This window comes from Hypomesus nipponensis, chromosome 13 (assembly GCF_054491055.1).
Source record: "Hypomesus nipponensis isolate SF chromosome 13, ASM5449105v1, whole genome shotgun sequence".
Taxonomy (NCBI): domain Eukaryota; kingdom Metazoa; phylum Chordata; class Actinopteri; order Osmeriformes; family Osmeridae; genus Hypomesus; species Hypomesus nipponensis.
In genome coordinates this window covers 2115358-2130031 of record NC_140373.1, presented here as the reverse complement: position 1 = coordinate 2130031, position 14674 = coordinate 2115358, and the positions used below count along the sequence as shown (strand labels likewise).

The window sequence follows — 14674 nt, the reverse complement described above, 5'->3', positions numbered from 1 at the left end:
GTAAAATTAGTACAAAGTACTTTTCCAAAGGAGTTAATCAGTGTACACCAGTACCCAGAGATGGCAAAACCAACTCAAAACATTTTAAAAATGTCGAGCCCTGCTTGACTTATACAAATAATAACTTTTATTTTGAAGTAAATATTTGCAAGGGTCTTTCAGGCGGCAGCAGGACTCCTATACCGGAAGTTTAGCCAAGTAGTTCATTTTTGTTTTTTCGCAATGATGAGACTGGTAAGTAAAGTTGCAAATATTATTTATAATATTATATCTAAACATTTACATTTGATTTGCCTCGTATTCTGATATTATACATAAGGCACGAATAATTATATTATTTTGCCAGTTTGAGTAATCTGAAGCTAACGAAAGATCTAGCTAGCTAGCTAGACTCTAGACGGCTAGCTTGTTGTTAGCCAACTGGACAAACTGGACCTCATTCAATTCAATCACAACAAACATCAGTCTTGCGCACTAGTTTAGCTACATAATTTAGACCATGTTTGCCACGTCAAAGTATATTATCATTACAAAAACTGAACAATTAACTTGTTGCCTGTGCTAATGCTACTTTAAGCAGAACGGACAGATCGTAGCTACCGCAGTCATCAGCTAGTAGTAGTATCCTATAATTGAACTCCAAATAACCTATTTAGCTAGCTAACGTTAGCTAGTCTACATGTTGATAAGTTTCATAAACTGGAATTGTGGCATTGTGAATTGTGGCAGTCCGGTTTTCTTAAATCACAAATCAGAAAGCCCATCAACTGCAACTCCTGAACTCGTCTCTGTGTATGACGAAAGTTGAAGTCGAAGCGTTAACGGGTAGTTGTTTTTGACAGTGTGTAGTGCAGTCGGTGAAATCCCCATCTCGTCTGCCCTAAATGTGACCACGGCGATGTTATAGAAGGGCAACACGTCTGTTATGAATCAGTTACACACTGTGCCTTCTTATTTTTTGTCCCAGGATTCTAACGATGATGACGTGTCATTGTTTGATGCAGAGGAAAATACGAGCAGTAAATCAAAAAAGACCAAAATAAAGTACGTTTATGCAGGTCACGAACATTTACAAGTGAGTATACACGGACCAAAAATAGATATACCATTAATGTCCACTTCACTTTGATTTCCCAGACATCCAGTGGCATCGTTTTTTCACCTGTTCTTCCGTGTGGCTGCCGTCCTGGTTTACTTGCTCTGCGAGGTTTTGAGTAGCAGCTTTATCGCGTGCATGGTCACCATCATCCTGCTCCTGTCATGTGACTTCTGGACCGTGAAGGTGTGTGCCTCGTGAAGATATAGAATGACAGTGAACATTTATTCAAACTTGAAATGTATTTGTTCTGGGTAAGTAACACGTAAGTTTTGCATTGCCTTGACGACCTTTACAGAACATCACTGGCAGGTTGATGGTGGGCCTCAGATGGTGGAACCAGGTGGATGAAGATGGTAAAAGCCACTGGGTGTTTGAGTCCAGAAAGGTACCGTTCTATACTAACCCAATGGCCACTGTGATGAAAAGTCACTTTTCTGATTGTTGTTTGTTCTTGCATTCCATCAGATAAACATAACAACAATAGTCCTTCACTTTTTTGGGTTGGTGTATTATTCTTGCATTCCGTCAGATATACATAACAACATAGGATAAGTCCCTCAAGCTTTGACTTTCAAGGGAAACGGCATTGGTCAACTTGGTCAAATGTCATCTGCAGATGTCTGTAGTTTGAGAGTATCCTGTGTTCTCCTCAGGGGACTGCCAAGCAGCTAGGCTCGGACTCAGAGTCACGCATCTTCTGGCTGGGACTCGTGGTGTGTCCCGTCCTGTGGGTCATCTTTGTCTTCAGCGCCCTCTTCTCATTCAAGATTAAATGGCTGGTCAGTTCCCCTGCCTGTCGACTGGGTTTGCTCATCAGCTGTGGGGAGTGCTGGACCCTGGGCTCATCCGTGTCTTCTGCTTGCAGGCTGTGGTGATCATGGGACTGGTGCTACAGGGGGCTAATCTATACGGCTATGTGCGCTGTAAAGTGGGCAACAAGACCAACTTAAAGAATATGGCTACTAATTACTTTGGACGTCAGTTTCTCAAACAGGTAGGTCCTACTTGCAAACCTTTAAAAAAAAAATATATATATATATATTATAATTGAACCGAATCCACATTTAATGCTGTTTTCCCCCCCTTTTTTTCCTTTGACAGGCAATGGCTAAAGAAGAGGAATCCTAGAGTGGAACTACTCAACATATGTTTGCATTAATCTTAATGCTATTATATAGACTTTTACTAGCACAGTGATGCATAACCCCTTTGGGACATTTCAATACCATTGATGTATTTTCCAATTTCAAACAGCGATTTTAATAATTCAGGACAGGATTCCTGTCTGAATACGTTTTCCTAAACAGATATTCAATATCACTTTTTTCTGTTGCATATTAACTTTTACTTTATAAAAGGAATAGTGGTTTTAAAGATTGTTATGGCACAAACAATTTGTTTGTACAGTACAGGTGGTTGTAAAGTAGTGCAGTATCAACTATAATTGTAAATATTTATTTATGTAAAGGATGATGTGGAACATTGTGTGTAAATACATTTATACAGTTTTGTGGAAAGACATATATATTTGAGTGATTTGGAATTAATAGTATCACAATGACATTCTTCCAAATATCTTTGTACTGTTCTTGAAACCTGCTGTGTTGATGTTGGGTATCATGAGCCGTTACGGTAGCTGCAAGATGATGGCATATTTAAAATAGGCAGTTAAGATCCACCATGGGCTTGGTTGGGTTTGAGAAAAGACAGTACGGATTAACCTACATGCGTTAATGTCTTCAGTTAAAATTCACGTCGATGTAGTACGTGTGTGCTGTGCATTTCTTCAATTGTGAACTTATTTCATGCATTCAACTGCTTTACTCTGTCTTGTGTGACATCTTGTGGTAAGTTCACGCACAAAACAAAACGTCTACATGTATACTTATTAGATTTGCCATTGCTGTAATTCATGATTCATAATCATTCATAATCAATTCTGCAATAAACTTTTTAAACTGAATGTCAATGAGTAATGCATACACGTAAGATGAGCCAATATAAGGCAAGCTTTCCGCCACAACAAAAATGGCCGCCGTGTATGACGTCCCTCGAAGCCGGATAAGGAAGCGATTTTCTGTCAGCCAAGCCCAAGTGAATGTGGGGTCTTTGTTTTTATTTTGATGAAGAGCATTTAACTTCGCTACATTTGATATCACTGTTGTTTATCTTCACCCGCTACTGCTACAGTAACAACGCGCAGAATGATCCCTATTGAGGATGCGTCTGCGAGGAAGAGGGAGATTGAAGAAAAACTCAAACAGGTCGGAAACGGGATCGGAAAGGGACACGATATAGGCCAGCTAACGTTAGCAAACTAAGGATTTCCATAGATAGTATCTAGCAAGACTCCTTTACCAACCTGTCAAAGTCACGTTTATGAACTGTATATGTTGTCAATCTAATTTCCTCCACAGGAACAAGAAACCTTGTCGTTCATCCGCGAGAATATGGAGAAAAGTGATCAGCTTACCAAGGGAATGGTATGTACATAGCATGCCACACCTTCAGCTTGGCTCTACACAGGATAGGTGCTTTGCAGATGTCCCTAAGTTCTTTTTGGCCAATCGGAATATCCACCCTTTCCCAGGTGTCCATCCTGTCCTCCTTTGAGAGGCGCCTCATGCAGCTGGAGAACTCCATCATCCCGGTGCACAAACAGACGGAGAACCTGCAGAGGCTCCAGGAGAACGTTGACAAAACCCTCTCCTGCATGGACCATGTTATAAGCTACTACCACGTGGCCAAAGACACAGACAAGATCATCAAAGAGGGGTGAGCCTTGGCTCAGACTAGCTTCGGCTTGCATCCCTGTTTCGTTGACCTTCAACGGGGGGGGGGGGGGGGGTATCGCAATTGTAGATACAGCTGTAAGCAAAACCTCTCTGTTTCTGCTCAGACCAACAGGCAGACTGGACGAGTACCTGGCCTGTATTGCCAAGATCCAGAAAGCTGTTGAATACTTCCAAGACAACAACCCGGACAGCCCAGAACTCAACACAGTGGTACCACAAACACGTTTCCCTTGTAGGCCCGTCTGATGCCCAGACGGTCAGGACTCCTGCAGTACCGCTCCACGCCTTGTTGTGTCTCCCTCCCGCAGAAAGCGCGTTTTGAGAAGGGGAAGGAGCTGTTGGAGGCTGAGTTCCGCAGCCTTCTGACCCGCTACAGCAAGCCAGTGCCCCCTATCCTGATCCTGGATGCCATCGGCGTGGACGAGGAGCTGGAGGTCCAGGAGGTGGTTGTGTTGGAGCATCTCCCCGAGGCTGTGCTGCAGGACATCATCTGCATCTCCGGCTGGCTGGTGGAGTACGGGCGCAACCAGGGTACACCGTCCTCATCATCCAGATGTTTTCCGATGCGTGACCCCCTCTAAATCATGTCGTGGGAGCCCTCTCTCGTAGCGTAGGATCAGCCAGCTAACACTGTGCCATGCTCCGTTTGCAGGGTTTAGACTTTCGGTTGGATTGTTTGCGTATGCGATGAGGTGTTGATGAGCAGAGGAGACGAGACGCCGGCAGGAGTTGGCAGTTGAGGCGTAGTGTTTGACTCGTCGCCCAGATGGAGGTGGTGGCAGTGAGGAAGAAGAGAGGCAGGAGGCAGAGGAGGAGGGCTCGTGGGCAGGATGAGTCAGGCAGCCATCAGGATCAGGAGTAGAGGGAAAGTCGACCAGGGCGAGATCTCTTACAGTCAGGGTCTGCTCAGCTTCATCCATGCGTTCTGCAGCAAAGAGCCCCAGTCATCAGGCATGTAAGTGTCAGTGAAAGGCTAGACCTCCCTGACCCCCCTCCCCCTGGCCGCCTCCCCCAGGGTTAGACTCAGTCGTTCCTTGATCTCCACCTGTCCTAACGTCCAGCCATGTTTCTGTATGCTAGCCTCCAATGTGAGTCATTCTCCCTCTCCCTCTCCCTCTCCCTCTCCCTCTCCCTCTCCCTCTCCCTCTCCCTCTCCCTCTCCCTCTCCCTCTCCCTCTCCCTCTCCCTCTCCCTCTCCCTCTCTCTCTCTACAGACTTCATGAACGTGTACTTCCAGATCCGCTCCAGCCAGCTGGACCGCTCCATCAAGGGCCTGAAAGAGCACTTCCGGAAGAACAGCGCCTCCTCGGGCGTCCTGTACTCCCCCGCCGTGCAGACCAAGCGCAAGGACACGCCCACCAAGAAGGCGCCCAAGAGGCCAGGTCAGTCCCTCCCCCTGCTTTGAGCCGCAGGCCGCGTCTCTCTCGCCTCCCACTGACCCCACAATCACCCCCCCCCCCCACTCCCGACCACCCAAGATTGACCAATCGGGATGTTGATTTATAGCACACATGACTTGGTTACCAAAGATGACCGTCTGTCAACTCCCGGCTGAATGTAGAGAGAACCCGTTGATTGTATTCCGCTGCGTTCTATTTTTAGATCTCAGCTATCACCGAGAGGGCCATCCAATCCCGGCCCTCTTCTCCCCGGTCGTTTAAGCTCATCAGTAGACGATTGTTCCACAATCTCTCTCTTCTCTGAGCTGCTGCGATATCATGACTAACCCCTCCTCCTTTCCTCTCTCTGTAATCCCCATGATTGTGATGATGATGATGATGATGATGGCAGTCTACATCCCAGGTAAAAAAAAAAAGCTTTGAGTGTGTGCCTCGTCCCATGGCTTGCTTATGTTAACTGGGCGCCACATTTCACTGCTGAGAAGTGACTGCATGGTTTGAGGAATGTGTCTTTGGGATCCCTGAGAAATATAGATCATGGATGTGTTCATGGCTTCCCCAGTGAGGTAGAATTCCAGGAGCATAACCCCTGTGGCTGCCTTAGAGGGCCGTTGCCCTGCAGTTTTGCCCTTAAAGTCTTAGATCAGGGCACTGATCACTGGATCCCTAACACGACAGTTTTCTGGCTAATAGGGTTACTGACGACGTCTGCTGGGGTACAAAGGAAAGCTCCCCAGGAACACAGCTGTCCAGCCGTGTTCTGAGCTAGTCCTTCTCATCTCACTTCCCCCTGTCAACATAAAGTCCCGTAAATGAACAGTTGGTTGTGGTCAGGATCAGGTTAAGAAAAGTCTGTTGTCTTGTGTCAGCCAGCTTCGCCTGTGCTCTGTGTGTCCTACACAGTTGTGCTTCGACTTGCCCCATCTATGTTTTGCATCGTGTTGTTGACTTAGTTTGTGGTTGTCTTGTGATTAGTACTGGAGAAGTTTGAACACTTTCACTAGTGAAAGAACGGTACTATCTGTCTTTGAATAAAAACAGAGGTCAGAGTAAAGAGATGTAGCTAGCTTTAATGTAAATTGCATGGTCTTGGAAAAAAATGACAGTAACAGTAAATCCGTAACTTAAAGAGTACCTCAAAATTAATGAATGATTTCAAATTCTTGATGAATAATTGACCTCACTCGTTGGACTGGTAGGTAAACTCTGCAGCATCATAGGGTCAGGATGGTTGCATACATTTTAGGGGTGGGAACATTTTGGTACCTCACAATTCGATTCTTTGGGTCACTATTCGATAAAAAATGTATTCACGATTTTTCCTAGATAAAAAAGCTAATAAATGTTATACAAAAAAATGGATTCACATACATTTGTGAATCGATCTGAATCGCTAGCAGACTGAATCGCGATTCAAATGTGAATCTATTTTTCCCCCCACCCCTAATACATGTGTAAGTAGGCTTATTTCTATCTGCTCGACCCCGCAAGCTTACTAACTCACTAAGGGACTACTACGCTATGAATGCAACTATAACCTTGTTTGTATTGTGTATGAAATGTTCCATAGATCGGATGAGCTCTAGTTTAAACCGTGTGACTGTAATAATAATAATAATATGACCCAAGTGTGAATGAATGTGATAACTATGCTGAAAATGAATGTAATATTAATTGGCTGTTTTGTGTTAACCTAACGTGTGTATTTCTTCTTTTACCTAGTGGCACACACCTTAGTTTGTCGACATGTATAGCCCTGCTGTAGTTGTTCTTTTGTTGTTGTTGTTTTGTAGTTGCTGGGCTAAGCTGTGTTTCCCACGGGCCCCACCCCACCCTACCCCACCTCCCTTCCCCCCACACTCTCCTCAGAACTGGGATGGTTGGCGGTGGAGGGATGTGGCGTTTGTGTTTCTGTGTTTCCTTACTCACTTCCTAGCTTCTCTTCTTCCTCCCCACCCCCCCCACACTTCCCTTCTCAATTTCTTTCCTTTCTTTTGGCTCTCTGGACGCTTGCCCCCTCTTCCTCGTCCCCTGGACTCTGTCTCTGTCTCTGTGTGGGAGCAGGGACCATTCGCAAGGCTCAGAACCTTCTGAAACAGTACTCACAGCATGGGCTGGATGGGAAAAAAGGGGGCTCTAACCTCACTCCTCTGGAAGGTAACGCACTCTAGCCTATTCTGTGGCTCCCCCCCCCCCCTCTCTCTCTCTCTCTCTCTCTCTCTCTCTCTCTCTCTCTCTCTCTCTCTCTCTCTCTCTCTCTCTCTCTCTGTCTCTCTCTCTCTCTCTGTCTCTCTCTGTCTCTCTCTGTCTCTCTCTCTCTCTCTCTCTCTCTCTCTCTCTCTCTCTCTCTCTCTCTCTTTCTCTCTCTCTCTCTCTCTCTCTCTCTCTCTCTCTCTCTCTCTCTCTCTCTCTCTCTCTCTCTCTCTCTCTCTCTCTCTCCCTCTCTCTGTCTCTCTCTGTCTCTCTCTCTCTCTCTCTCTCTCTCTCTCTCTCTCTCTCTCTCTCTCTCTCTCTCCCTCTCTCTCTCTCTCTCTCTCTCTCTCTCTCTCTCTCTCTCTCTCTCTCTCTCTCTCTCTCTCTCTCTCTCTGTCTCTCTCTCTCTCTCTGTCTCTCTCTGTCTCTCTCTGTCTCTCTCTCTCTCTCTCTCTCTCTCTCTCTCTCTCTCTCTCTCTCTCTTTCTCTCTCTCTCTCTCTCTCTCTCTCTCTCTCTCTCTCTCTCTCTCTCTCTCTCTCTCTCTCTCTCTCTCTCCCTCTCTCTGTCTCTCTCTGTCTCTCTCTCTCTCTCTCTCTCTCTCTCTCTCTGTCTCTCTCTCTCTCTCTCTCTCTCTCTGTCTCTGTCTCTGTCTCTGTCTCTGTCTCTGTCTCTGTCTCTGTCTCTGTCTCTCTCTCTCTCTCTCTCTCTCTCTCTCTCTCTCTCTCTCTCTCTCTCTCTCTCTCTCTCTCTCTCTCTCTCTCTCTCTCTCTCTCTCTCTCTCTCTCTCTCTCTCTCTCTCTCTCTCTCTCTCTCTCTCTCTCACCTGTGTTGCGCTCCCCAGGTGATCTCAGCCTGCTTGTTTTGGTTTCCGAACGACAGACACACAGGAACCTTCTTAGAGTCTTCTTAGAGTCGCGACAGCTGTTAGACGTTGCGGGTGAAGGCACGTTGGTGCCCATTAATCCCTTCTTTGATAATTGAGGATCTCTGAAACGTTTGCTTCGAACAGAGTCCTCGGATATAGAGAAAGAGCTGATTGGTTTGTTTTTCCGCAACACGTCTAAAGCTGTAGTGACAGGTTTTGAAAGGCGTTTGCCTTGCCGTAAGTCAGTTCCTGTTACATATCAGACCATACACAGAGACTTACACAAACGCCCCCAGCCCTCTAGGGGTCCCTTCCCTCCCCTCTTCCCCCTGCCGGGTGCTTGGTGGTCGGGTATAGTTCTCTTGGCAAGTCCCGGGTGAAAACACTTGGCCTGGTCTTAACCTCTAGTCAACGTGACCATGCCACCAACTCACCCAGCAGGTCACGATCATGACCCGCGGGTCAAACACCAGTCAGACGCCCTGACGGAGAAGCACGGGGCCACGGCAGGTGAGTGACGGAAGAGGGAGGGAGGGGGGAGGGGCATCTGGGAATGACTGACGTGACAGCCGTTAAAAAGATGTGTAGCTCACGTCGTGTGTCAGGGGGTCTCCTGTACATCCAGGAGGGGTAAACAGGAAGTGGTAAACAGGAAGTGGTAAACAGGAAGTGGTAAACAGGAAGTGCTACACTGACTACACTGTCCCACTGCACATAGTCGAGGCTACATATATTCTGGACAAAGTAGACATTTATTATGTACTCAAACTCATATCAGTATTTATCAAAGTAAGTTTATCAAGTATGTAATTCTATGTACACTCACATCAAACCGATACTAAGACTTAGGTTTTGGCTAAACCCCTTATGTTTACAATGTCTGTCTCCGCCCCTGCCTACCACCACAAGTAGAATGTAGTTCTGTGGGAAAACATGCACATACATACTCACACATCGTCATGTCCATGCCATGACCCCTGACCTCTCTCATGACCCCTGACCTCTCCTCCTACCACCTCCCCCAGGGAAGGATGATGTCCTGGACATTGAGATCGACTCCTACATCCACTGCATCAGTGCCTTCGTGAAGCTGGCCCAGAGCGAGTACGCCCTGCTGACGGAGATCATCCCCGAGCACCACCAGAAGAAGACCTTCGACTCCCTCATCCAGGTCAGAGGTCAAACGTCTGTGTGTCCTGTGAGCGCTGACAGCTGTGTGTCCTGTGAGCGCTGACGGCTGTGTCCTCCCTGTCAGATCTGACGGCTGTGTCCTCCCTGTGAGATCTGACGGCTGTGTGTCCTGTGAGATCTGACAGCTGTGTGTCCTGTGAGATCTGACAGCTGTGTGTCCTGTGAGATCTGACAGCTGTGTGTCCTGTGAGATCTGACAACTGTGTGTTCTGTGAGATCTGACAGCTGTGTGTCCTGTGAGATCTGACAGCTGTGTGTCCTGTGAGATCTGACAGCTGTGTGTTCTGTGAGATCTGACAGCTGTGTGTCCTGTGAGATCTGACAGCTGTGTGTTCTGTGAGATCTGACAGCTGTGTGTCCTGTGAGATCTGACGGCTGTGTGTCCTGTGAGATCTGACGGCTGTGTGTCCTGTGAGATCTGACAGCTGTGTGTCCTGTGAGATCTGACGGCTGTGTGTCCTGTGAGATCTGACGGCTGTGTGTCCTGTGAGATCTGACAGCTGTGTGTCCTGTGAGATCTGACAGCTGTGTGTTCTGTGAGATCTGACAGCTGTGTGTCCTGTGAGATCTGACGGCTGTGTGTCCTGTGAGATCTGACGGCTGTGTGTCCTGTGAGATCTGACAGCTGTGTGTCCTGTGAGATCTGACGGCTGTGTCCTCCCGGCCTGCAGGAGGCGCTGGATAACCTGATGCTGGAGGGGGACAACATCGTATCGGCGGCCCGCCGGGCCATCATGCGGCACGACTACTCTGCCGTGCTCACCATCTTCCCCATCCTCCGACACCTGAAGCAGACCAAGGCCGACTTCGACTCCACCCTCCAGGTACGGCTCGCACCCTGGCTGGGCCTGTCAGGTCACGTTCGGGAGACATGTGACCTAACTACTCTGTTACGATTGGCTGGTGTTGGGGTGCGGCTCTTGTGGCTCGTTGGGTTCAAGCTGATGCCTGATCACAGGGCGTGGGTTCAGATCTGTCTGTTCCTGTCTTCTCTTCTCCCCTCTCCCCCTCCTCTCCTGTCTCTCTCTCTCTCCAACCGTCCTTTCAATGAATACAATCTGAAAGAAGGATACAAATACATAGACTTTTTGTTGAAATGTCACGGTGGTGGTGTTTGTGTTGTTCCAGGGCACGGCTGCCAGCACCAAGAACAAGCTGCCCACCCTCATCACGTCCATGGAGACGGTAGGAGCCAAGGCCCTGGAAGAGTTTGCAGACAGCATCAAGGTGAGGATGACCAGGTGACTCGTTCACCACCTTTCTGTGCATGTGTCCCAGATCTCTCTTTCACCTGACGGTCCTGTTTCTCTCCCTCTCTCCACCTCTTCTTTCTGTCTCTGTCCCTCCCCCCTCCCCTACCTCTGCCCCCCTGTCTGTCTCTCTCTCTGTCCCTCCCCCCTCCCCTACCTCTGCCCCCCTGTCTGTCTGTCTCTCTCTCTGTCCCTCCCCCCTCCCCTACCTCTGCCCCCCTGTCTCTCTCTCTCTCTGTCCCTCCCCCCTCCCCTACCTCTGCCCCCCTGTCTGTCTCTCTCTCTCTCTGTCCCTTCCCTTCTTTCTTGCTCTCTCCATCCTTCTCTCTCCTCCTTCACAGAACGATCCTGACAAGGAGTATAACATGCCCAAGGACGGCACTGTCCATGAGCTAACCAGCAACGTAAGCTCCCCCTTAGCCTTGTGGTCTCACCATAGCCTGGTGTGCGTCACAGCCTGAAGGCTAATGTGGGTGTCTCTCTCTCTCTCTCTCTCTCTCTCTCTCTCTCTCTGTCTCTGTCTCTGTCTCTGTCTGTCTCTCTCTCTTTGTCTCTCTCTCTCCTCCTTCGCCAGGCCATTCTCTTCCTGCAGCAGCTGTTGGACTTCCAGGAGACGGCCGGGGCCATGCTGGCGTCTCAAGGTAGGCCAGGTCTACAGCCTGGACTGTGCTCTCTCTCTCTCTCTCTCTCTCTGTCTCTCTGTCTCTCTGTCTCCATGGCTTAGGGTTATCTCTGCCGCCACACTGCCCCTTGCAGGTATCCATCTCCCAGATCCAGTTAGGTGTGAGTGGTCAGTGTTGCCCGGGGGCCGGTTGTCATGGCGTTGGAGGTAACCCTAGGTTCATGTGGCGTTGGAGGGCAGTGTACGTGTGTGTTGTCTGTGGCGAGAGCGGTCGACCATCCCATCTCTTCTCCGGTTGTGTCCGTCAGTGTTTTCCACTAGTTCGACTTCCTCCTTCCTGTTCCTGTTTCGCCACTTCCTGTACTGTGCTGACTCTTGACCCTCCTTTCCCTCTCCTTTCCCTGCGAATGACGCTGCCTTTCTCTGCCTCTAGAGGGAGCCCCCTACACAGCCTCCAGTTTTATTGAGGATTTGCAGGAGGTACAAATGATTCAGCTTTGGGTTCAGAATTGACATTTCCCTCAGTTTTCTTCAGGGAATAATTAAAACTTGACAAATGAGTTTGAAGTCATTTTATAAGAAAAAATTAACCTTTTAAAAATAAAAGGTGATTTTGTTTTGACAAATGTATGTTATTTTGATAATCCAGGGCTTTGAAGAGGGCTTCCCTTTTCCTTGCCAGGCTCCTCCTCCTCCTTCCCCCTCTTCCTCCGTTTGCCCCATGTCCGCCCCCCCCCCCACAACCATGTCCGCTTCGCTGTCTGGCTGTCAAAAAAAAACTGCTTACTCTGCACTGACTAACCTTTAATCTAACCTTTTACACTTTGCTTCTCTTCTGTCTCTGTTATCTCTTTCCCTCTCCTTTGCCTTGCGTCTGTCCCCGTAGTACTGGGGGACACTTATAATATACCTATAGACCCCCGAGGTAAGACAAAACGTTGGGGCCCCAGTGTGGTACACCTGTGATGACATGGTCTCTCTACCTGATGTTGATGATTCACATATCTGTATTCATGTTCATTTACATGTGGTTAATAATGCCTGTTGGCTCAGAGAAGCCCATTGATGGAGACACTTATCATGCCTCAGGGATTCCATGCGAAGCTCTGGAAAGCATGTTATGGAAATAACGTTGTCATGCTACCATGGAAACTCCTAAAGCCCTGGCTCTAATCAAAAACGATATTTGAATCACAATAGCAAAGTGTATGTATGTATATGCCCTTTGGGATTTAGGGAGATTCATTTTGTAAGATAAAAATGTATGTAAGAATTTGGAGAGGTTGGAGCCTGTACGTGTGTTGATTCTGTGTTTGAATCGTTCAGAGACCAGTTCCTCTGTGTTTGAATCGTTCAGAGACCAGTTCCTCAGCCAGCAGCTCAGAGTTCAGCAGGAGACTTCTCAGCACCTACATATGTAAGAATCTCACCTCGAGTCTCTCAGACCAAACTTCGGCTTGTTTTTTTGCGTATAGCCACGAGTCCAGCTTGGACGTATCCTGAATGCAGTTGTTGTGTTCCAGGCAAGGTGCTGGGGAACCTACAGCTGAATCTACTCAGCAAATCTAAAGTGTACGAAGACTCGGCTCTGAGCGCCATCTTCCTCCACAACAACTACAACTACATCCTCAAGTCTCTGGAGAAGTAGGTCACAGCACCAGCCTCCGCCTTCACGCCCATCCACACCACCAACACACCATCTCACACCTTTCACCTTGATATGTGGTCTGTCAGCACCAGCACCACCATCCACGTTATGGACGTCAGTCACCCAGGTGGCATTACCAAGCGCTAACCCCTGTGTGTGTGTGTGTGTGTGTGTGTGTATGTGTGTGTGTGTGTGTCAGGTCGGAGCTGATCCAGCTGGTCACAGTCACTCAGAAGAAGGCCGAGGGCTCCTACAGAGAACTGATCGAGCAGCAGGTCCACATGTACCAGCGCAGGTGCGTTCAGACTGCAGGGCTTGTGCTCAGATCTCCCCTCTGCGACATCGCTGTCACGTGAGCCGTGATTCCAACACGACCACGCTCCTGGCTCATGCTGTGCTGTCTGTTTCTAGCTGGCTCAAGGTCACCGAGCACCTCACCGACAGGAACATGCCGGCGTTCCAGCCCGGCGCCAAGGTGGTACTGCTGATCAGACACGGCTCACATGGTTGTCTCCTGTCACATGTAGTTGTGTGATTATTATTTTTTTTTCTATCTTTTCTGTGTATCTCTAGCTGAAGGACAAGGAACGTCAGGTTATCAAAGACAAGTTCAAGGTAAGGTGATCTTCCCTCTTGAAAACGCACAAGTCTGTACTCTGGGTCTGGGAATGCAGGGTGAACGGACGTGTCAGTATTGATGTGACTCTATCTCCCCTGTCAGGGCTTTAACGACGGTCTGGAGGAACTGTGCAAGATCCAGAAGGTCTGGGCCATTCCAGACAAGGGCCAGCGGGATGCCATCCGCCAGGCCCAGAAGAGGATGGTGTCAGAGGCCTATAGGAACTTCCTCCAAAGGTCAGGGTCACTAGGATTACATCGACTACGTTAATGACCATGCATCGTCTAAACGTGTGTCAGTGCTAAGACTTTGTGTTTGACTCCCCAAAAAACGTTCATCTGTTTTTTTTCACAGATACGCCAACATCTCATTCACCAAGAACCCCGAGAAGTATAACAAGTACAAGCCGGAGCAGGTGGAGGACATGATTGAGAGGCTTTTCGACACCTCAGCTTGAGACACACCCTTTGGTCACGCCTTATGAAGCCACAACCAATCCCTGACACTCATTTCAGCGTGGGACACACCTATTGGTCATGTCGTTTGAAGCCACAACCAATCCCTGACACTTATTTCTGTTTCGTGGGTCATCTGCTACGAAGAAAATACCTCTGTCATCGCCTGGTGTCTGATGAATGTTAATTTTATTGTATAAAGATAAATGTATTTATATGTAGTTGACCTGTGAGCACCTCGATCTAATAAAGCAAAGCCTGTGATTTACTCAAGTTGATTTGTTTTGTAGGTGAACAATTTAATTACAGAAGGACAGTGAAACTCATAATTGGCTGGAACAACTAGTCGGTGACAACAGCAAATCCAATAGAAAAGCTATTATCTGCACAGAATACAATTACTGGTGTTCCCTCTCCTCTCCGTCTTCAACTGTGCGTCAAAACACGCTGTTTCATAAGGGACAAGATGAGCTAGCAAGGTAACTCTTCTAGCGTTATGGGTTCATGTGAAACTGCATACTTTATTCTGCCCTTGA

General features: G+C 48.0%; 2 protein-coding genes across 7 annotated transcripts; both read left to right on the top strand.

Annotated features, from left to right (window-relative positions):
• The first annotated feature begins 157 nt into the window (after nucleotides 1-157).
• Nucleotides 158-3062, top strand: tvp23b (trans-golgi network vesicle protein 23 homolog B (S. cerevisiae)). The gene is made up of 7 exons (XM_084670045.1): nucleotides 158-234; nucleotides 968-1044; nucleotides 1138-1282; nucleotides 1395-1484; nucleotides 1753-1878; nucleotides 1965-2093; nucleotides 2201-3062. The coding sequence occupies exons 1-7, from the start codon at nucleotides 223-225 to the stop codon at nucleotides 2225-2227; spliced, it is 606 nt and encodes a 201-aa protein (XP_084526171.1). The 5' UTR covers nucleotides 158-222; the 3' UTR covers nucleotides 2228-3062.
• Nucleotides 3063-3175: 113 nt separating this feature from the next.
• On the top strand, nucleotides 3176-14406 carry exoc7 (exocyst complex component 7). 6 transcript variants are annotated; one of them, XM_084670328.1, is made up of 21 exons: nucleotides 3176-3363; nucleotides 3517-3582; nucleotides 3690-3874; nucleotides 3999-4104; nucleotides 4203-4425; nucleotides 5109-5276; nucleotides 5686-5697; nucleotides 7359-7451; nucleotides 8795-8863; nucleotides 9379-9524; nucleotides 10216-10368; nucleotides 10673-10771; nucleotides 11136-11198; nucleotides 11369-11435; nucleotides 12774-12833; nucleotides 12940-13060; nucleotides 13264-13359; nucleotides 13476-13539; nucleotides 13638-13679; nucleotides 13786-13919; nucleotides 14038-14406. In XM_084670328.1, the coding sequence occupies exons 1-21, from the start codon at nucleotides 3304-3306 to the stop codon at nucleotides 14138-14140; spliced, it is 2130 nt and encodes a 709-aa protein (XP_084526454.1). In that variant the 5' UTR covers nucleotides 3176-3303; the 3' UTR covers nucleotides 14141-14406. The 6 variants fall into 6 exon arrangements, with proteins under 6 accessions (XP_084526454.1, XP_084526456.1, XP_084526457.1 ...); XM_084670330.1 differs by lacking the exon at nucleotides 5686-5697; XM_084670331.1 differs by lacking the exon at nucleotides 8795-8863 and having other exon boundaries at nucleotides 3177-3363.
• Nucleotides 14407-14674: the final 268 nt, after the last annotated feature.